The following is a 22,632-nucleotide window of genomic DNA, read 5'->3' on the forward strand; positions in this document are numbered from 1 at the left end:
ATAATGTCAATAGTTTAACGCGCCAAATATATGAGAACGTATCCAGAAGAGACAGAGGAATACTTTCAAACATCCGACTAATAACAACTGGCACGAAGTCCTTAAATTCAGCTCACTCTCTTCATCCAGGTAAAGACCCAATGACCGTATCTCCATTAATGGCTTTCAAGTCCCCCTCTAACAAAACACTGGCTGTAAGCTCTCCTAATGGCTTTATTAATAGATGAGTCACTAATGAACACTTTTCAGATCAGTTGGGTCCGGAGGAAAAAGGTTAAGGTTAACAGGTCGGAGATAAACGCTGCCTGTGCTGCTGTTTTCTGGATTGTTTAGTTAGTTTGTTTGTTTGTCTGATGCTTTACCGCAAAACAGACAGTGTTTTACCTCTCAGCGACTCAGGAACAGGCACCTTGAGCTCTGACAGACATTCGTTCTCTCTTATTTTTGACTACAGGACGCAAAAAGAACCCACCACAGGACGTATATTTAGCTGGAAGCTCATGGCTGTTGACGGCTAACGACGTGGAAACCGACCAAAAATGCCGGTGTTCAAACTGTCAAGAGCATCGGCCAGTGTCATTCATGTCCTCCTCATTAATCCTCAATCACCTTTTCATTTGAGATAAAAACAAGCAACAGCACCACGTTCGCCACACCTCCACTACCTGACAGCTGGCGCATTCAGTGGGACTGACCGACTCCTGTGAGCGTCACAACGGCACTATGGGAAGCCTTACTCTTTCTTTTTAAACTCAAATCAAAGTATTTGTGGACTAGTGAGAACATTTCTGGGTGAAGAAGACGTGGATTACGCCGGAAGGTGCGTGTGAGTTCGTCGACAGGGATTTTCTTGCAGTTTTCTTGTTGTTTTCTTGCCTTGCTGTGGCTGCCTCGAGGTCAGGGACGGGGACTCCAGAGTGACAAAACAAAACAAAAAATAAATAAATAAAAGCCAAAGAAGTCATTTAAGAGTAGGAAGAAAAACATGAACGAATTGTACTTAGATGTTCTTGAGAAGTAAAATACACTTCTTCTTCTTTTTTCCTTTGTTTTGGGCTAAAGTACTGCTTTGCCCCCTCAGCAGTGATTGATGGGGTCCATCGCCCCTGCCCCCGGCCCTGGCCCTGGCCGAGGACCCTCATTAAGGCAGCAATGTGATGTTAGTGTAACGCCGCGTCTCAGTAACACACACACACACACACACACACACACACACACACACACACCCTGATGATGTACGGCGTTGTTGCCTCTCCCTGTGCAATTTATTGGCTGCGTACTGAAGCTGAAAGCCTTCACACGCCGTGCGCACGACCTGATCCTATTGGATGAGCAGGAGAAGGGGATATTGAAAGTGGAAAGAGAGAGAGAGAGAGAGAGAGAGAGAGAGAGCGCGCAGTCACACACACACTGCTCGTCCTCTTCTTCTTCCTCCTCCTCCTCCTTCTCCTCCAGATGCCTCTACAGTAAACGCGCGTCCGCGGGTCTTCTGCGTGGATCGACTCCCCTCTCTGCACCTACCTAAAGTGGATCATCCTATCATCGATCATGGGCCGGCATGTGATTTCCCAGCACGTGGAATGCGTCTCCGAGAGGCTGGCGGCCGTGCGCAAGTCGTCCCTGTGATGGAGGAGCGCGGCGCGGTGGCGGTGTGTCTGAGGAAATGAGTGAGGGGCGAAGGGGAGATCATCCATGAAGAGACCGAGGGCTCCTGCGCGCTTTGGCCAAGGTCAGATTCTAGCCTGGGTGTGATTATGTCCATGTGCTGGCAACAAGGACGGACTTTTTCGCTTCTCTTCAGGGGACGAGGTCGCCCGGGGATGTCCCCTGAAAACCAAGAGTTTCTCTCGCTGTTGGGTTGCAGAGGCGGCGAGAATCCCTCCGTCTGCATGACCACGTTTGAGCGTCATTTCTGACAACCTCCAAACTGTGCGGCTTGTTTCTCTTCACCTCTCGCCCGGAGATAAAGTTTCTTCCGTCTGCTGCCTCGACGGATGGGAGATTAATTCGATGGTCGAGCCGTTTGACTGAAGCCAGTTGAGGTGACTGAGCAGCCACTGGTTAAAGGGGCAGCGGGGTCTAAATTCCATCAGAGCCAGCTGTGTTTCTGGTCCGTCACATCTGTCGTGGTCGTCGTCGCTGTCCATGGTGCTGAACTCGAGCTCCAGGAATGGTGGAGACGCTGAGTATCGCGGTCATCGGTGCTCCCGGAGTGGGCAAAACTTCTATAATCCGCCAGTTCATCTATAACGATTTCTCGGAGGTGTACACGCCGACCAGGACCAGATATGTGTACAGACCCTCCGTCATACTGAACGGCAACATGTATGAGCTCAAGATTTTGGACGTCCCGCCAATCTCCTCCTTTCCCTCCAGCTCCAGCCAGGTATCACGTCTCAGCCTGGGGACTGCGGGTCACTTTTGACACAATTTTGATGAATTATGCCTCTGACGGTTCTCTTTCATAGTGATCATTCTCACATTACTCACATCTCATTAACCAGACCTCCACTTAAGTGTGTGTGCACCTCCACAGGGATTCCTCAAAGACAAAATCACCCATTTTATTTATTATTATATCACTATCAGATGTCCCTAGTCTACTTGTTGCTATGGAGACCTGGCTGACTTAAAGCTTCACTTTGACGTTGTAAACTCTCTCTCTCTCTCTCTCTCTCTCTCTCATCCCCCACTCGTCCCCCAGGAGGCAGGAACGCCAGCTTGCATATTCTGATTTATTAATCATAGCATGTCTTCTGCAGTGTCACATCTATTCTGACGAGCCGATCACCCTGCGCTGCTGGCAGAGGTGAATCCACCCCAGTGGGGGGGGGGGGGGGGGGGGAGGGCGCTGCAGGCCTGGCCGCACCACCTGCTTAAACTCTCAGTGTATAAATAGAACAGACTGCACTTTTATTAGTGGCAAAAGGTCATATGCCACACCTCAGGGGCGTATCTGAGCATTTCATCTCTAGTTTTGTCTTTAAAAGACAGCTGAGCAGTTCTCTAGTCTCTTTTAAATCACACATCCACATTTATAGGATGCTGTACAGTAATTGCTCCTGTAATTGCCTGCTCGTATTGAGGAGATTCATAATATCTGGTTAGCACAAAATCTTCAGTGTTGTCTCTCTCTCTCTCTCTCTCTCTCTCTCTCTCTCTCTCTCTCTGTCTCTGTCTCTGTCTCTCTCTCTCTCTCTTTGTGTGGACATCCTGTAACCTTCAGCTGCAGCTAACTGCAGAGTTCAACAGTGTGAGACCCTTTTAAGATGTGAATATTCAAATTCACATTAGAAGTCCAACTCTGTGTCCCTCCGCTGCAGTTCAGCGATCAAACACATGAAGACTTTGGAAGATCCCTTTCAGATTTAGACTGCTGAAGCCCCCGATTAGCTTCACATTAACTTTGTAGAACTGTGGATTTTGTCGCTGAGTGAAATCACTTTAAAAAAGCAGAAAGAGTTTCAGGGATTAATAACTCTGACTGTTGCTTTTGGATCAAACTGAATCCTCTTTATATGTCATTTAAACAGGGAGGGCCACTGAGAGCGAACTCTCAAATGATGCTCTGAGAACAACATAAATAAATATAATACATATTTAAACTAGAAAGCCCTCAGGGAGCTCGTATCTCCACCAAGCTCAACGTTCTTGGGGCCTGAGAGGCCGAGGAAGGTAAAGCTGATAATATTTGGATTTTGAACAAAGGAGCAGACTAGTGCAACGATACAACATCCACCGGGTGGCGCTGGAGAACACACATGTATTGTTGCTGTACATCATGTGAAAACAGCAGTAATTTGGATATGATCAAATGTTTGTTACATCGGGCTTGTTACTTTGTCCAGCCACTAGGTGGCGCTATGACTTAAATTGAGTCTGTATCATCAAATATGTGAGGTTTGGATAAGATCTGACCAGGTGGAGTCTGCTCACTAGATTTTTGAGCTCTGTGGTGTAACATTAGAATTGTCTCCCTCGCCATGGTAACACCGACGAACTGAAACGCTTCTCTGAGTTCTCAAGGTGCTTTTGACCAAATTTGAGATAATTCTGGTCGACCTACATGCAGGAGTACAGCCAAGTGTAATAACCCGCCATGTCGTTTCCTGTTACCAGCAGGAGGTGCTGTGACAAATCGTACCCAAGTTCTTCCTTGGCTTGTAACACACTCCTCCACCTCGCTTAGTGAAAGTCTGCCTCATCAAAAACACGGCCGTGGTGTAGCTAATTACAGTACATACCAAAGCAGCAAGAGCTGCAACTAATGATTATTTTCATCCTCCATTGATTCGCGGATCATTTTCACGATGAATCGATGAATTGTTAGCAGGCTGATATGTCAGATACACACACAAATAATCAGTAGCATCCTCTCAAAACCCTCTCCTCGCTCCAGCTCTCCCTCTGAGAGGCTCCGACCCTGATCCATCCCACTACGCCAGTTCTAACCAATTAGAAGCAGAGAAGAAAGTGCACCCACTAGGGCTGTGTCCATTTCCTCCTGGGTCAGTGATATTAGACCCCTTAAGTTCCGGGATGTCGGGCTGGATAAATGGTTGAAACAGTCGCGTCCCGTGGGACCAATAGAAACTGTCCATCAGCTGAAGGCCGAGTCCAAACTGTCAAATCCATCTGTTCCAGGATTCAAGGACGGCGTCTTAGTTGTGATGCCTGTGCGGGTTAGAGGGGTGCACAGCAGGATGTTGACGTTTTCAGGGCTTGCCAGGTTTAGAAACAATATTGGGGAATCACTTGTTTATTCTGTAAACTGTTCTGCAACGGTTATGATTACAATGTCATAAATTACAGAAAACAAGCAGCAAATGCTTATATTTAAGAGTCTGGAGCCAGTAAATTTGAGATATTTTTTGCTTTAAAAAAAAGGCTAAAAAGGATGATTATCAAATATTGGTTAAGTATTTTTTTTCAGTCGACAGCTTTAAAGGCAGCGACCTCAGTATTGACATAATCCTTTCGAATAAAAGTTCTCTTTATCAACCTAAAAGGACCAAAGGGTCAGAATTTTTGTGTGCCTGGTTGAGTGAAAATCCTTTAGAAACCAGCGGTAGCACCAAGGCTGTTAACTTGAGGTGTGCCTTCAAAGCTGTGATGTTTTCAAGACATAAATCTCTCCAAGGTCATCACACCGAGCTGCCACGCACCGGCTGATGGCTGCTGCTGATCCTTCCTGTTCCCCTCGGTGTCACACGTCGTAGCCCCCCACCCTCCCACCCTCCCACCCCCTCCAAGAACAGCTGTGTTCATCTGCACAGTGGAGGTGCCACTGAGACAATGAGATCAGGCCAAGGAGGAGATAGAAATAAAATAAAATAAAGTATCTTAAACAAGAGGGCTCTTAGCGTTGCTCAGGAAGCCCGCCGTGAGCAGAGAAAACATCTGACAGGCGAGCAGGGAGGCCCGAGCCATCAGCCTGTCAAGCTCCTGGAGAACGATGGCAGCGTTTCAAACAGATTTAACACTTTGTAAGTGTTGAGGTGTGCTGTGGGCTTCACTGTTTCCTGTCTGTAGGGGGCCCCCCCCGGTAATGACATGCTGATTGCATTTCCTCCGTCATCAGCTAACTGGTGCTTAACCCCGCCCTCGGGGAGCAGGCTGGTGGTTCTGAGCAGGAGGTGGCTGGTGTGTCTCAGCTTTGCATCCCAGGTTAGGTTAGGTTTTGTAGCACTGTGTGAACGTCTTCTGCTTATTCCTGGTAGTGTGTTGTTTGAGATGTACACAGCCTGAGAAAACCATTAGCTGAGTGCTGCTATAATATTTCTATCAGACAGATTTATGGGGATTCATTTGCTGAGCAACGACCCTGTGAGGCCTTCTGTACTACCCCCCACTGGCCTGTTCTCTTGCTTTGTCTGGTGACGTCCTCTGTTCATAGTGACGGGGAATTTTTTTTTTTTTTTTTTTTTACTCACCACGCTGCTCTGTGTTTACCCCCGTGGACACAGGGAGAGGCATGTAGTGCCAGCACAAAGAAGCTGATTGAAATGTACTCGCAGTACAGCGCAGATTGAATTACAGCTCAGTTCCCTGCTGGGAATAAAAGGCCGGCAGCAGAGACAGTAGGTATTTGCTGCAGTCAATTAAAAAGGTTGCACAGAGTTCAATGGACATCGTCGAAGTTCGGGTTATCAAATGAGGTTTTATAATGTCCTCTGCAATTTGTGATGAATAAGCTGCAGAACAGAGTGAGTCAGTCCGCCTCCATGCTTGTACAGCATGGCAATTTCTCATCAGTTCAGATTATATTTGAAAGAAGAGGAGCCGTGCTCTGGCAGGCTTCTTGTGACCCGTTTTAACCACGTAGACAAATGTTTTGTTTTTTTCCTGTCCAATGTTGGCAGCAGGATTTCTATTATTTGCTTGCGAGGCGGAGGTGGTGTAATGATATGTTTGCTTTATGGTGTGTGTGTGTGTGTGTGTGTGTGTGTGTGTGTGTGTGTGTGTGTGTGTGTGTGTGTGTGTTGCTGATAGTATTGCATTTAGTGAGCATCTGTCACAGTTTGTCAATAGGATGTGATGACAGATGGATTTAAGCCTGCTGCCGTGACTCTCTCTCGTTCTTTGTTTTGTATTTTTCTTTTTTGAATCATCTCAGTGACTTCCTTCTACACACACACACACACACACACACACACACACACACACACACACACACACACACACACACAAACATTGTCTTCCTCAGGACATTTGTTTCAGTTATCAGTGTTGATATTGTCAGTGATAACAGGGTGGAGTTACATAACGCCAAACATTATATAAGTTTGAGTCTTCCAGACATTGTAGAAATATGGTGTGTGCTTGTCTTCAAGGCGTGTGTATGTTTGTGTGTGTGTGTGTGTGTGTGTGTGTGTGTGTGTGTGTGTGTGTGCTGAGCAAATACAAATTCCAAAACTTGTAAATGTAATATGCACTGTGTTTATGCCTAGAATATAGAACAGATACTATTTGTGAATATGTAATAGGATAAAGGATTAAGGATAAACAACGATTTTCCAAGCTCAGAAGGTGGAGTGTTTAGCTTAACTTTCCATAAACATGGTCAAGAACAAGTTTTGTTAAACCATCCATCCATTCATTTTCTTCCGCTTATCCTGTTAAGGGTCGCAGGGGGGTGGAGCCTATCCCAGCAGCCTCCAGGTGAGAGGGGTTCACCCTGTCCAGGTTGCAGGACCAACACATAGAGACAGACAACCATTCACACTCACACTCACACCTACGGTCAATTTAGAGTATCAATCAGCCTCGTCCCCTCTTGATGTCTTTGGACTGTGGGAGGAAGCTGGAGTACCAGAGAGAACCCAGGGAGAACATGGAGACTCCACACAGAAAGATCCTGTGCCTGAGCCGGGGCTCGAACCTGGAACCGTCTTGCTGTGAGGCGACAGTGCTGACCACTGCACCACCGTGCCACCATTTTGTTAAACCATTTTTTAATTTGTTTTTTTAATACAGTCTGACTTGGTACTTGGCTGTAGAGCTCAGTTAGTCATGGACAGGCTGGCTGTTTTTACCCTCTTCCGAGCTGATGTTTGGTTATCAGGAGACCATCAAACAACATGAGGGAAAAAGGTCAAAGAGAAACCTACCAGAACCGTGAACAGCACTCAAAAGGTGAAAGTGTTGAAACATGAAAAACCCAACCTGGTATCATCCATAATTTAGCTGGACTGGTAGCCTATTAAGCCTGCTATCGTGCATGTTTAATTCATATCTAACACTATTACCCAACACTAATTAGGACTAACAAGCTGCTACCTGTTTCATGGTTGTTGACACACACACACACACACACACACACACACACACACACACACACATGCTGCTGATGCTGTGTTGTTGCTTGCAGGTGGGTCGTCTGTGGGCTGGAAGCTATTTATACACAAAAAGCCAAAAGATTCTAGTTTAAGGAGATCTGCCTCCTTCTTCTCTTGTTCTTCTCTCCTCTGTCTTTTTTTTTTTTTTTTTTTACTTCTGCCTTTATGTTTGCAAGTCATGCCTGTTATGCAGATCCGAAGCTCAGCTGATCCCAATCGACAGCACAGGCTACAGTATCTGCTGGTCACATCAACAGAATCATCATGTTTTGATGGTTGGGTTGAAACTAAGCTTGTTATGTTGTTGTAGATTCCAACTCAGGCCGACCAAGAAGGAATTTATGCATTAAAAAAAGAACACCTGGTTTCGCAAATTTGAGGGAATATGTAGGAAATTGCTCGAAATGAAACGGTTCACAAAATCCACAGCTGTTCAGGGTCATACTTTTAAATTTGTTTTGTTTTTATTGTTTATTTTTTAAACACTCCAAAACAAAAACAAAAAATAGCATATATTAGCACAAGATGTACCCCATAGCTCAGTAATCCAGCATAACTGTGTTCAAGTATTCTCAAGGACGTAGTATTCGTAGTTATTCACCGGGAACTCTTTGACAGTTATGAGTGTGTGTGCAGTGGATACACTCAGTCTGATCTAACTTTTGTTTCCCTGTGGAACCAAAACAATTGGAGTTCATATGCGTATAGAACCTTGAGTTGTGTATCGAACGGTTCGTGTATTTAGGACTCAGGATGACACCCCTAGAAACGGCCTTCTATGAAACACATCAGCGCAGCAGCCAGTCTGGATCACTTAGGAGGAACGATGTTAGATTTTTTTTAAAAAAATGTTGTTGTTGTTGATACCCGATACTCACCAACATCGATATCATCTGTATAGGAATATGAATGGGGGACTTACATTTTATACGTACAGAAAAAAACATTATGAATTTAAAAATGCAATGTTTGTCTTTATTTATGAAATGTTTGGAAAAGCCCATAAATCATATATTAATCACGTTGTTTCTGTATCAGCCCAGATTTGCTCATCAGACCGATTCTGATTTATTGAAAAAAATGAGGACCGGCGATACCGATGACAGGCTGATACTCCTCCTGCATTCCTCCTTGCCAGGGTCAGAGAGCGTTTCTATCTCTCTATATAGCTGCCTTCTATCCAGTATACCCTTGCAATCATAATCCAGGCTGAGGGTTTGGAGCAAGCAGTCAAATAGCATACTTCCTGTTTGAACTCCCCTCTAAAGCTGATTAATAACTGCCTTCACGTGACATTACCTCTCAATTCAGTGGCAGTGAAACAAGCAGCAACCAGCATCGCTACATCATGTCAAACAAAGTGACTTCCTAAAAAGGACAGAACGCCCGGCAGGTGAGAGTGTTCTTGAGATAGGTCATCATTGACTAATGAAACTTTCGTCCCTGTGAGATGTCGTAGATTTTAATTGCAAATCGGACAGCCTGACCTACGTGTGACATACCTCTAATTGCTCAGCACCCCTCCCCCTCCAGGTTATACTGGCCTCCCTCATGCGCTCACCTATTGATCCATCACAGCCACTTTATAGTTAAGCTGCCTCGCTGGATATCAGGAGACACGACAGCTTTGTCATAGCCGGCTAAAAACTGACCACGGCTGCGGTTGTCACGGAAACATGTTCTGTTTGGCTCTTGAGGAGCGAAGGATGAGATGCTCTTTTTCTGCACAGTGTTAAGAACACTGACTGGATACAGACAGTGGCACCACACATCACATTCACGCTCCCACAAGCACACTCTCACACTCAGAGAGCACACGCAAATAAACAAAGCGCACACGCACGCACGCACGCACACACACACACACACACACACATTTTTAATTCATTTCACTTCATCAACGCCGTGTAGCTGTGCTGTCTGCTCTGCCCGGCTCTTCTTCATCTTTTTCTTCACCTCCTTATATTTCTTTCTTTTTTTTAACCATATTTCTTGTTTGGGTCTGCCGAGATGTAGTTGCTATTTCCAGCCCCTCCTCCACATTTAAAAGAGGACTTGGATGACAAAGAGAGATGATGAACACAAGATTCTATTTTTAGCTCCACAGGGATGTGAAGCTGCAACTGTGTGCTTCTCATATCGTCAATAGCCTCAATTATCAGAGCAGGGGGAGCTGTGATGAGACGTGATCTCATTTGTTGGCAGGTATTTGACACAGCTTTGAATTCTATCGGACACTCCAGAGGAGAGGTGATGATATGAAATGACAGTGGACACGTTTCCCTCCTTTCTCAGCTGATGAAACCTGGAGAGAATCAGAAACAAAGAACAAATCACTGCCCTCTCTGTCCTCTTCCTTTCACTTCTGATAGCAGGGATCTTGTCGCTGCCTCACAATCACCCAGACAAACTCGCAAAGACCTCTCCACAACCCAGCGAAGGTGATTATTCCTCGCATGTGCAAGGGTTATCCTCTTTATGAGTCCCACTAATCACCGTGTGCTCTTTTAGCCTCGCCTGTCACAAATTATCAGCTCATTTTACTTCTTCTGCACAGATCGCCTGTAAGTTGATTTTAAAAGCATATTTTCTTCAACACACTAAGAGCCGTGCAATTAGATTAGTCACCTTCCTATTTCACGATCCTTTTGCCGGAGTATCACACAAAAAAATGAGTTCAACACCGAAGCGAATTCATCGCCGCTGCAACCACCGCTACAGAAGCAGATCATAGTGTTTCAGATGCTAATTTCAAGTGTGAGAGTTAAAAGGGGGCAGACAATCAGCACTTTGATATCTGAGTTTCCAAAGCGACGTGATACTACAAAAAAGAGCTCCAGATTGTCTTTGTCCGAGGGGCAGGTGCATCTGTCAAACGTGTACAAAGCCAGATTATTACCTGTATCAAACAAATGAGCTTTAACAACCATGTGACTTAACAGTGATGCACGATTTCGGAAGAAGTGTGCAAATTACATTTGAAAGTGTAATGTGTTTTTATACACACATTCATTTGTATTTTTAAGAAAATGTTTAAATGTCCATCCATCCCTCCATCCATTGTCTTCTGCTTATTCCTATTAAGGGTTGGGGGGTGGGGGGGGTGGAGCCTATCCCAGCGGCTATGGGTGAGAAGCAGGGTTCACCCTGGACAGGTCACCAGTCCATCACAGGGCCAACACATATAGACGTAACCTTCTTGCTTTGAGGCGACAGCGTGTTTAAATGTCTTTCAAAGAACTTTTTTTGAATGGGGTGTGTTACAAATGTCCAGTCTCAGACCGTACAGACCAGTACCACAGGAAGCAAATGTAACTTCTTCAAATTTAAAAGATATTTTGGGTTTCAATCTCTTTCTCTTGCTGATAGTTACCGTTAACGCTTTCTTGATTTCATCATTCGCCCGCACAAGATATATTCAGACACAAGCAGTCGCAAGAGAGCATGTGCTTTTTGTTGTTCATAGCTTAGCGCTTGTAGGTAAATGAATGTGCATCTGACAGTCTTATTTTAAACTCTGGAGTCCCTCAGGGTTGCATTCTATCACCCAATCCTATTTTAAGCACAGCACTTGTTCCAAAACTTTTTAAAATCCTGTACCCCCTGAAACATTCAGCCTCCTTCCACACACGCACACAAATGTAGGCATGAGACGAATTCAGTGCCACACTTACATGTACACTTTGAAAGAATGTTCCCTCAAAAGTACATTTGTTGCTTCAAAGCTACAGTTGGTCTTCAAGAGGCCAAAAGTGCACCCTTTGACTAACTAAAAGGATACAAATTACATTAAGGGGTACCACTCCAAGAGAGTATTGATACCCTTTTATGTGCACACTGACACATCTCCATTTGAGTTTGGACCTCAGTAGCAGCACTAATATTTACAGTGGTTTTGTCAGACAGTACAGGAAGCCCTGGAGCGAGTGGTTTCAACAACCGGGACTCGGTCTTCAGCCACTGTAGGGTGTCCACAGCCTCTCCCGTGGTTGAGGGGGGAGATAGTTTTCGCCTCTGCAAGTAACACAACATTTTGGGTGCTAAAGGGCCTTATTATTCTGCGTCCCCTGCAGACCCACCCATTGATTACTCTGCCTCTATTAGCTAGGACTTGGTGCCTTTAGGGATGTGGAGTCAGATGGATCAGGGTCAGAACCAATCAGAGAGAAGTGGCAGGTTTTACACAATGCAGATGAGAAATATAACATAAAACCGTGTTTGTTTGGTTTCTATTTTTGAAAGATTTTAAGATGATACAACAAAATGTTTTGGCATACCCCTGATGTAACTGTGTGTACCCCTGAGGGTACACGTAACCCAGTTTGGGAATCATTGGAATTCCCTGTTGAAATTATGTGCAATATAGATAATCTCACACAAGTTAAGAACAGAGAGGGCATGACTCCCGCGTTCCATTCATTAAACCTGAGGAACTAAAGGCCCGTGTGATATACATTCACCACAGAGTTTCCCTGACATCTACATTCATCAGCTTGGCCAGCCAATGCACTTTAAATAGAATGTACCCATTCGTAATCGAAACTGGGCTACACACTTTTTTTTTTTTTAACACTGTGTCCTTGTACAAAGTGTCAAAGGCAAGTCAAGGCTTTCCAAAGTAGTTCAACTGGACAGCACAATGACTGGCTGCAAACAGGAGTACAACTCTTAAGTGGCAATATCCTACTTTTTTTTGGTTCTGTACATATATTCTGTACACAATTTTATATATATATATATCTTCCATTTATATATATATATATCTTCCATTTATATATATATATATATATATATATATATACATATATATATCTTCCATTTATATATATATATATATTTAAGTATTGCATCATCAACACATATATATATTTAAGTATTGCATCATCAACACATTGTCTGGCAGGCAGAGAATTATAGAAGTGAGTCAAGGACAGCAATCCTCTCTGTATATCAGAGGTCAGTCCTTCACCAAGGTACTGCAGTACACCTACTTATAGAATTTATTTTGTGGTATTCACATGGTTTGTAATTTTGTCCTTAAATGCTGGAGAGAGCAGTTTACAGAGCCACCAAGTTGGGATGGGTGGATGTGCCTTTTAGTACATAGAAATACATATACATATTTGTATTTCTGTTTTATTATTACAGGTACCTTCATTTACCATCTGGAATTAAACACACACACACACACACACACACAATAATAGACAAGTGTAATTAATTATCTATGGATGAACTCAAGAACGTTTGACTGCTCTGTATGAGCACAAAATGTGAGATGTGAGGTGTTTTGTTTGGGAGACTTTGGCCATACAGCCACAACCATCGCTAACATCATCCTCAGAGCAAAGAAAACTGTTGGTCCCTGTTGTCATAAATATGCTTAAACATTTTGCAACCACTTTCTGACACTAATAGCTCTTATTTTGTTTGCTGATGTGACATGATATTGAACTACCCTTTTTTAATGTACCCCTGTAGACTGCTGCTTTTGTGAGCTTAGATTACTGCTTTGGAACTCGTTGTATTCGGTTCTGCTCCATTCCATTCTAGCAGTTTGCACAGATTTTAATGTCCATTTTTTTTGCCTTCTAAATGGAATTAAGCTGAGTTGATATGTGCTCTGTTCCTTGTGAGATTGTCAGCCTTCTTTTTAGAAAACAAATTCCAAGTAACATCCATGTGCTTGAATTAATTCTAATGCAACTCACTGTACTTTGAGGTGTGAGATGGAGTGACTGTCTTCTTGCTTCTTGCTTGCACTCCATTCTTATGTCCTATCCTCGTTTTCCAATATTGTAGTATTCTAGTAGCTCAAGAATAGGCGAACTATATAATTAAATCTATAATTTATTAATTTATATCTAATATTTTCCATGTTGGACTAAATGTTTGAACCTCAGTCGAAGTGGACAGCCCTATCAATGCTGACAGTCTCCAGACACTTCATTAGCAGTGTGCGGGCACACCAGAGGTTATGTTGACAACCTGTCTGCTCATGTGTTGATCCACTGCTGCCTTTTTCATCCTTCTCAGTGCAGCTTTCGTTCCCTCATTTCACTCCCTCAGCAAGTCCACCCTCTGAAATTCCTCCATTTTCCGCTCTTTCTTTTATCACAACTAATGTAATTCATTGGATGTTGTTAGAGGTGTCGGGGGGGGGGTGTGGCGATGGCGAGAGATTGGGGGAGAACGCAGCGTGAATATTAGAATGGGTCACTGTGTTTCTTCTGCATCAGCTGTCCCCCACTAAGATGCAAATGTGGTGAGCAGTTGCCCCGCGTGCATTAATTACAGTTAGAAACTCATTACCATCCAGCAAATGTTCCCGGCAATCCCACTTTTGTACTGCATCACAAAGTTTAGCCGCAACAAATGTTTTACCGTCTATGTTCCTTGTCTCAACAGAAGGCTCCATGTTTGCTTATTTCTTATAACCAGTCACTGTCCTTGATCTTGTGTCGCTAGGACACAGCACTTATGCCATGCAGGCAGTCACCCTGGTTTATGACTTTGTTCTAGGCTGTGACACCCGCAAAGCCAGGCCAGCTCCAGGGTTTCATTGACTCTGCTTTTTATTTTTTTGTGTATAGGCAACAGAGGCAGGTGAACCATGACACTGAGCCAGAGTGTTTCAGGAACATTTGCTCTGTTGTGTGCACTCCATATGGTTTTGTTTTATGAGGCTATTAACTGTGTCATACACATGCAGCCGGCCAGATTGTTAATATAAATGAAGGTACCTTTTAAATGTTGTTCTTCTAGTTGAGTATTTTTGATTGGAAGTAGCCTGATCCTCAGTTTACTTGAATACTTGCAGATCATTTTAGGACTATTCTGCCAAACCAAGCCTACATGAATTTCTCAGACACCAAAATGCAGCAGTAAAAAATATTAAGCATAAAATAGCATTGCTAATTAGCTCTGTTGAAATCATGACATTTTCTCTCTATCATAATATTTTTGGTTTACTGCCAAATACCTGCAGAACAAATTCCAGAAAGCCTAAAATTATACTTTATGCTTAGTGTTAAGGGCTGCACGGTAGTGCAGCGGTTAGCACTGCGGCCTCACAGCAAGAAGGTTCGGGGTTCGAGTCCCGGCTCGGGTGCGGGATCTTTCTGTGTGGAGTTTGCATGTTCTCCCCGTGCCTGCGTGGGTTCTCTCCGGGTATTCCAGCTTCCTCCCAGAGTCCAAAGACATGCAATTTGGGGAATAGGCTGATTGGATTCTCTAAATTGACCGTAGGTATGAATGTGAGTGTGAATGCTTGTTCGTCAAAGACATGCAATTTGGGGACCAGGCTGATTGGATTCCCTAAGTTGACCATAGGTATGAATGTGAATGTGTCACCTCACCCCGCGACCACCACCTAGTAAAGAATAAGCGGAAGCGATGGATGCTTAGTGTTAATTGCAAATGTTATCATAGCCAAACTAAGGTGTGCCATGCTGTACCTGACCTGCTTGCATTTTACTTTCATTCTACTTTAGTTTACTGCCAAAAACTTGCAGAACAGATGCCACCAAGCTTAGAATTTTTCTTTGTGTTGCTAATTTGCAAATGTATGCATTTGCATTTGCCAAACTACAATACACTGTGCTAAACAGCTAACACTATTACCTGTGTGACCAGGTAAACCGGTTTAGCAATTAATGAAATAATCTGAAAGCACGAAATCAGTCCTCACAAAGCCACCAAAATGGCTCTGAACAAGGAGGGGTAGTGTTTTCAGTTCCTGTTTGTTGTCTGTCGGTCTTTCTAGTATTTTTTTTTTAATCATCATTCAATCAAGACTTCCTCCGAAAAGATCATTTCACTAAAATTTTTAGCCCATGAACTGGACTTTGTCCGCAGTCGTCTTCAGCAAACACTACTTCCCCCACAGGTAAACACTGACGACAGATACAGCAGTTGTAAATCTATGTGGCAGAAACAGTCAAATCTCTCTGTAGTCAACAGTCAAATCTCTCTGTAGTGTACATACATTCTAATTAGGGCCTGAGCCTGAAGGTACTTCAGGCGAAGACCCTATTATGTTTGCTCGTTTACAAACTGTAATCTTAGACAGTACAGTAAATACAGTATATTTCTGCTTTTCTGTGTCTGTTCTGTAGGAATGGCTGGATTTGCGCTGCAGAGGTGTTCGCAATGCCAACGCGTACATCCTGGTGTACGATATCTGCTGCGTGGAGAGTTTTGAGTACGTCAAGATGATCCGACAGCAGATAGTAGAACACAGGTACGACCAACTGTCCACTCTGACAGGCTCTGATTGTACAGCCAGTGACAAGCAGCTTGTTAAGCATCACTGGTGATTTCCAATCATATCACTCTCATCCATCTGTAGACAGCGTGCAATTTCACAGCCCTGTCACAATAACACGTCTGTGACAGTGTGACGGAGATAGATAATGTGCTTGCGATGCTACCTTTTAATTCAGCACTCCTCCCCGCATCCTGACAGTAATGACATTTGAATCTGGCATCGCAGCATGAGAGCCGCCCGAGATGTGACCGCAGATTTGTAAATTACTTTTAGGGTATTTCACCTTTCAATAGACAGAGTACAACAGCAAACTTCAGGAGCAAGATGCAGTTAGCACTGGACAAATGTCCCTGGTTTGCACAAGTCCTTATATTTACATTTTGAAAGGTTGGTTATGCTGTGTTGCACAACCCAAACGGCCACTGCACAGCTGATCTCTGCCTTCCTATGGTTCCAAATGTGTTTGCATGAATGTTTATGACCTGTGACAGAAAAACCATTATCACCAGCGGCTGGGGGAGGAAGGGTGAACGCAAGAGGAATGGAAAACAGAAGGAGGGTGCAACCATAGGACAAAGATCTAAAAAGCGTGCAGGTGAAAGAGAGGTGAAGGGATAGACACTAAACTGAAATCATGAATGATGGATGTGGTTGCAGGCTGCAGCACAGGGTGGCTGGGATTTTACTGGGTTTTCTAACAGTATAGAAAGAATTAACACTTTCATTAACAGCCCAGATGGACAATTGCACACAATATATGTGTAGAATGCACATCAGCATTCTCCAAACAGTCCTAAAAGCAAATTACAGCATTTGCTCTTCTATTTTTTTATTCCTCAGGCTGGAAATGATGACTATGACAGTGTTGGGTCATAGTCCCGCCCTCCTGGCCCTGCTCCTCACACACATGCACACACACTTAAATGCACAGTACATCCTGTTCTTCTGGCATACCCAAACTTGAGCAGACAGACAAGCAGATATTTTAAGTGTGCTATGTGAGCCCAACATGTGAAAAGTGATTGCAGTAATGTGTTTTTACACGTCGTATAAGAATTTTCCCTCGGTGCTCGAGAATTGTACTGTTCACGTCTACGTATTACTCCTCTCTGTTGAGTCAACTGTCCATCTGCCAATGCTGTCAATGTGCAAATGTGCAAGTGTCCTGATAGAAGATGGAGCTCAAAGTAAAAAAAAAGAAACCTTCTACTAGAGGAAGTTAGATAGCTGCTCTAACAATGTGATCTTCGGCTGACATTGAGTCTTAACGCACTGCGCTTGTTCATCCAAACTCCTAATGAAGCTAATAGAATAGTTGTCCTCTGTGATTGTGATCCGTGTTAGTGCAGATTAAAATTACCCGCGTCACTGTCTTTGCCTTACAAACAGAGACATTCATCTATGATTCCAGCTGATTTTTAAGAATCCTTTTTTTTTTTTTTTTTAATAATCCCTGCTCTTTCACGGGGCTAGACTCTACCTCAGGAGAGGGCTGGACTTGATGATGCAGACCTGAGATGTTTTCATTAACACTGTAGCACTCAGCATTACAAACACTAATTCATGCCCACCTCTTCCTTGCCATACATTTTCACACTCCATAATGCTGCAAACCAGTCACTGCAGTGTGGTGGGAGGCCCCTTGAGCCTCTGAGCTCTAATCCTCCAGTCCGCCCACTCACGCACCTCAGAAGGAAGGGAAAAGCTGCACATAGGCATCTTGCACATGCCCAAACACCAAGGTGATGATAACTGTGTGTTTTAGACGTAACCTTTTGTGTTGAAATCTGTTCTTGTAGGGAAGGCAGCAGCAGTGAGGTGCCAATACTGGTGGTGGGCAACAAGCGAGATCTGCAGCGGCAGCGCTTCATGCCTCGCAGGGCAGTCTCCGTGCTGGTCAAGAAGACTTGGAAGTGTGGCTATGTGGAATGCTCTGCCAAATTTAACTGGCATGTGGTTCTGCTCTTTAAAGAGCTGCTGGGCATCGCTGTGGCGAGGGGAATGCGCCAGAACCACACCTCCATCCGTCTCCAGGGGGCGCTACAGAGGAACCGCTGCACCATCATGTGACCCAGAGAGCTCCCTCCACCTCTCTTATCTCAGGAGTGGAGCGGCAATAGAGAAAATGACTTCTTTATCTAAATGGCTGGAAAAATACCCCGTGGCCTCCTGCTTTACTGAGCTGATTTTTCATAATGAGGTTTATTTGACGCTGCGCTGTATAAGACACTAAATTTCACTCACCGTCATCCATCCACTTCCTAGTCTAATTGTGGCACTCCGTGTAGATGCAAGGAGGGAAGTAGGAGAGGAAGCATATGACAACAAACACAACATTATTTATTTCTCTCATCAAGTTGACATTTAGATATCTGAGACTGTGCTTTCCAAATGACACCACGTCTTACTGAGGCTCTTGTGGCTATAGCTGGGCCTTGTCTAGTTGTCTTTATGAGACTCAAAATGGAAGAGGCAGCAATATCATTGAGTCTTCCTTCTGGATTTGTCTTAAAAATCCACAGTAGATACTCATGATAATTCAGTGAAGACAGAGGGATGAACAGCAAAAAAAAAGAGAAAAAGCACATATTTGGTGAGATTATCTTGATGTACTAATAGATATAGAAGAGTAGACAGTGTCTGTTTTCTAGATTCTGAGAAGTAGCCTGCATTGTCCCGATTTTATACAGTATTTCTCTCCTGTCCCTGTTACACACTTGATCTATGATAAAAGCTGTTGGTTCAGATGAAGGGTGTTGTCTTGCAGCGGAAAATGCTGCAGCCCCTTATCATGATGTACTGTAGGACTTTAATCTACCCCCCTTCAGAGACTGTTCCTGACGAATACATTAAATCCAGGGAACCGGGGACCTGCAGGAGGCTGCAGAGCCAGAGACGAAACACTGTACACACAATGCGGGTATTTGGGTGTGTGTGTGAATGTGCGCGCGCGTGTGTGTATGTGTTCAAGACAGAGAGGGAGAAGGTGACAAAGAGAGGGAGGTTTGAAAGCTGACATTAAGGCAAGCAAAAGATAGATGACAAGATAAGAGGCAGATTTTGAAGGTTTGGATCAGGAAGGAGCAATAAAACCCCACAGGGAGGTCCTGACTGACAAAACATGATGTTAAAGATGCCTCACGTACAAAGATGTAACACATTCACGCTTAGATATCTCACAAGAGAACATCGCAGACACGCAGGGAACCTTAATACTTTAGGATCTGACATGGATCTAAATGGCAATTATGTGAGGCTGCATTTTCCTTAGAATAGGCGGAGAGAAGTACATTGTGAATACGGTTGCACTGAACGTAAGCAGGCCTACTGTATATAAGAGTGATTCATAGAGTAATTGATTTGCATGCTTTTGTTGGTAGAGCCAACGGGTCAGGGTTTAATTGCACTGATGTGAAAATGTGATGTTGTGATTATCTTTTTGTAACACATGGTTTTCTGACAGCTGAGTGGAGTGAATGTGATCGTTTTTTTTTTCCCTCGCATGTGCTCGGGCTGGCACAAGCTCACGATTCTCTCCGAGATGTAGTGTTGACCCTTCAATCAGGGCAGATGGCTGTGTTAGTTGTTCTGATTTTTTTCTAGTTAAAAGAAAAAAAAAGAAATATGTAGCAGAGATACACTAGAAAGCAACTGCGTGTAGCATGAGTTCTCATCATCTGTGTGCGCGTTTTCAAATAAAAAGGGCTACAGTTTTTTATCAGAAACATTACTTGTATTTATTTTTACTGTGTTAGTACTGTGAGTAATTTTGTTTTTTGACATATGATTAATTATTAAATGCATTTGAGAACAGCAACCTTACTCTGTCACTTTTCCGTTCTGTGCAATTTCCGCTACACCGTGGCAACACTGCCACCTTGTGGTGAACCAATGTTATCAGGAGTCAAACTGAGGCTGGCAACATATCAAGCACAACATACTCAAATGTAATAATTAATTGTATTAAAGCAAACTACGTGATCACAGTGATTTACTCGTCCATTTGTCAGTGTGTTACTGATAAAAGTCCATATGAAAAAGGTTGTTTCAATCTTTGCAAGTCAGAGGAGACCAGCGACGGCGATTCTATTGGTTCTCTACTGAAACACTAATTACCTACATACTTTTATTTGGGACTGACAAATACAGGATGGGGGGGGGGGTAGTGATACCCATATTAGGTTGTAAAACATGATATTGATGTATAGAACAATATGTGGATATATACTGACTCACGTACTGTAACAACTGCAGCTTGACTGATACTGGGATAGTGGGGCTGGTACTTGTACCAATGGTAGGAGTCAAAAATTCTAAAATTGATGAATCAGCCAATACATAATATTCTGTATGTAATGATCTGTTATATGCAGTTGTCAGAAAAATAAATAAAAGACATAAACTAACAGAACTGATCCGTGATAACAAAAGTCCCTGGGAATTAAGTTTATCTAACTGTAAATGATCTGTTCAACAATGTTCTTTAAATAAAAATAGATAGGTAAAAATAGATAGATAGATAATACAGGCACATGATTATCATTAGCAGGTAATGGTCATTTTTTTTCATAAATCATTCTCTTTCCCATGAGCGGATTTACTCGGGTCTCTTCTTCTCTATGAGGAAACCAAGTCCTATTGGGTGATTTGGGATTTTCTTCTTCTTCTTCTTCTTTTTTTTAAAAATAAATACATATGTAACTTGTTTTCAAATTCAAAATGTTCCCGCGCATTTTTTTCACTATGTACAAAATGCGAATATGATATAAACTTGTTCATCCAGTATCGTGCATTGACAAGGAAAATCTGCACTACTTGAGCCAACAGTCCTCCACATTTTCATTTACACTAAAATTAGCAGCCAAAGTGAACTTCAGTGGTTGATCACTACCCGAGACTGTGCTCAGCTTTATAAATGACCATTAAAGGTCGTCCTCTCCGCCGCCGGTACCAGGCCCGAAAGCAGCAAACCGCATGTCAAATGTTTAGGAATGTTTCGTTTACAAAGTCACGTGGTGCAGTTCCGGATCATAGACCTGCGCCGATAGAGCGGCCATCCCCACTCAGACCCGCGTCCACTCCTGAATGTACAGGTTGGGGGCCGCTGATTCCAACCCGGCAGTTGTTTGGCTCCGTCGTGTCGGAAATCACTGTAGATTCGGTGACAGGCTAATTAGACTAATGGACGGAGCTTCCTCTCTATCTACCGCAGCTCTGTGCTCCGAGTCTCTGCAGTCTGCATCAGCAAAGTGTCTTGGCATCACTTCTCGTCCTTCCTCCGGTGTCCATTCCGGCGTCATGTGAAAGGGGCTCACAGTAGGGATTTTTTTTTTCTCGCCGTAGACCAGGACCTTCCTCTGGCTTTATTCCTCCGTCACTACCGTCGCCTCGGTATCCAGGTGGTCCCCGCTGGTCCCCGGTTTTCCTGCACCCTTCGGCGTGCGGCGGAGCTGAGGATGAGTGAGCAAGGGAAGGGCTCGGCATCCGCCTCTGCCGCGGCCCCACCACCGGGGTCGGACACTTATAAAGGTTGGCTTTTTAAATGGACCAACTATTTGAAAGGGTACCAGCGGCGGTGGTTTGTCCTCAGCAATGGCCTGCTCTCATATTACAGGTAAATCATGCAGACACAGTCAACAGGACTCCTCGGTGTACACCCCAAGTGGGCGCACAGCGAGTCGTATCTGCCAGCCAGCGCGTCAGGACAGCTGGCTACCCCCGCTGGCTAGCAGCAGGCTAACGCTCGCTGTCAACGGTCAGTCAGCTGTCAGTTTACTTCCAGCTGACAGCGACAAAACGGTGTCCATTTTACCGTAACAGAGAGGTGATGTCAGAAAGGCGCTATCACTGACAAACACAATCAACTGCAAGTATTAACAACGCTTCTGACTGAATAAAGTGTCAAAAATGTGGCAGTAGGTCCTGATGTTTGCTAGCTAACTAAGCTAAAACTAGCTAGCTTCATTCTAGGGCGCACGAAGATCCAGCTGTCCACACCTCCCTTCATTTTACAACTACATGTCCCGCTCCTTCAACGTAGTCATCGATGTTTAAGTTCAGTGTAACATGTTTTGGATGAATGTCATTATCCTTACGTATTTATTTTATTTTCTCTATGTACGTCATCGGTTACTACTTTGCTAAATTCATTCATTCATTGCACGAGCTAACGGCACAGAGCCCAAGTGTGATCGCTGTAATGAGATACACTCCTGGAGACGTCCGCTGTCTTCCTCTCCTCATCCTGGTTCTTATCTGTGCGATAACCTGAGTCATACGGTCCCACAACACCTGTGGATCAGGTGCTTCCTGAGGGGCAGTCACGTTTCCACAGGTGTGTGTGTGTGTGTGTGTGTGTGTGTGTGTGTGTGTGTGTGTGTGTGTGTGTGTGTGTGTAGAGGCAGAACACAGTAAGGAGGATTGGCTCATAGATATTAATTTCTTTTTAAGCATTGCTGGCAAATATTAGTCCCCCTGTCATTTCAAAGAAAATTTAAACTTTGAAGCATCATGTATTGATTTACA

At 43.9% G+C, this 22,632-nt stretch overlaps 2 protein-coding genes across 3 annotated transcripts in view; both read left to right on the forward strand.

The window, feature by feature from the left end:
• The first annotated feature begins 1,408 nt into the window (after positions 1–1,408).
• rasl10a (RAS-like, family 10, member A) lies at positions 1,409–20,118 on the forward strand. Its single transcript, XM_086205299.1, has 3 exons — positions 1,409–2,386; positions 15,956–16,080; positions 17,907–20,118. The coding sequence occupies exons 1-3, from the start codon at positions 2,171–2,173 to the stop codon at positions 18,175–18,177; spliced, it is 612 nt and encodes a 203-aa protein (XP_086061425.1). The 5' UTR covers positions 1,409–2,170; the 3' UTR covers positions 18,178–20,118.
• A 1,020-nt stretch (positions 20,119–21,138) lies between these two features.
• Positions 21,139–22,632, forward strand: part of osbp2b (oxysterol binding protein 2b) — a 44,961-nt gene continuing 43,467 nt past the window's right edge. For both annotated transcript variants that reach the window (XM_086206151.1, XM_086206152.1), the window contains exon 1: positions 21,139–21,721. In XM_086206151.1, the coding sequence (XP_086062277.1) occupies positions 21,564–21,721 (158 nt within the window). In that variant the 5' untranslated portion in view covers positions 21,139–21,563. The remainder of the gene's footprint in view (positions 21,722–22,632) is intronic.

Source organism: Aulostomus chinensis, chromosome 6 (assembly GCF_037954235.1).
Source record: "Aulostomus chinensis isolate RoL2024-O1b breed Wild chromosome 6, RoL_Achi_v1.0, whole genome shotgun sequence".
NCBI classification, from domain to species: Eukaryota; Metazoa; Chordata; class Actinopteri; order Syngnathiformes; family Aulostomidae; genus Aulostomus; species Aulostomus chinensis.

Excerpts from the sequence above, each read along its gene's own strand:
- rasl10a (XM_086205299.1), top strand. The coding sequence starts at position 2,171 with ATGGTGGAGACGCTGAGTATCGCGGTCATCGGTGCTCCCGGAGTGGGC. Across the intron at positions 2,387-15,955 it reads TTCCCTCCAGCTCCAGCCAG|GAATGGCTGGATTTGCGCTG; the intron begins GTATCACGTCTC and ends TCTGTTCTGTAG. Across the intron at positions 16,081-17,906 it reads CAGCAGATAGTAGAACACAG|GGAAGGCAGCAGCAGTGAGG; the intron begins GTACGACCAACT and ends CTGTTCTTGTAG.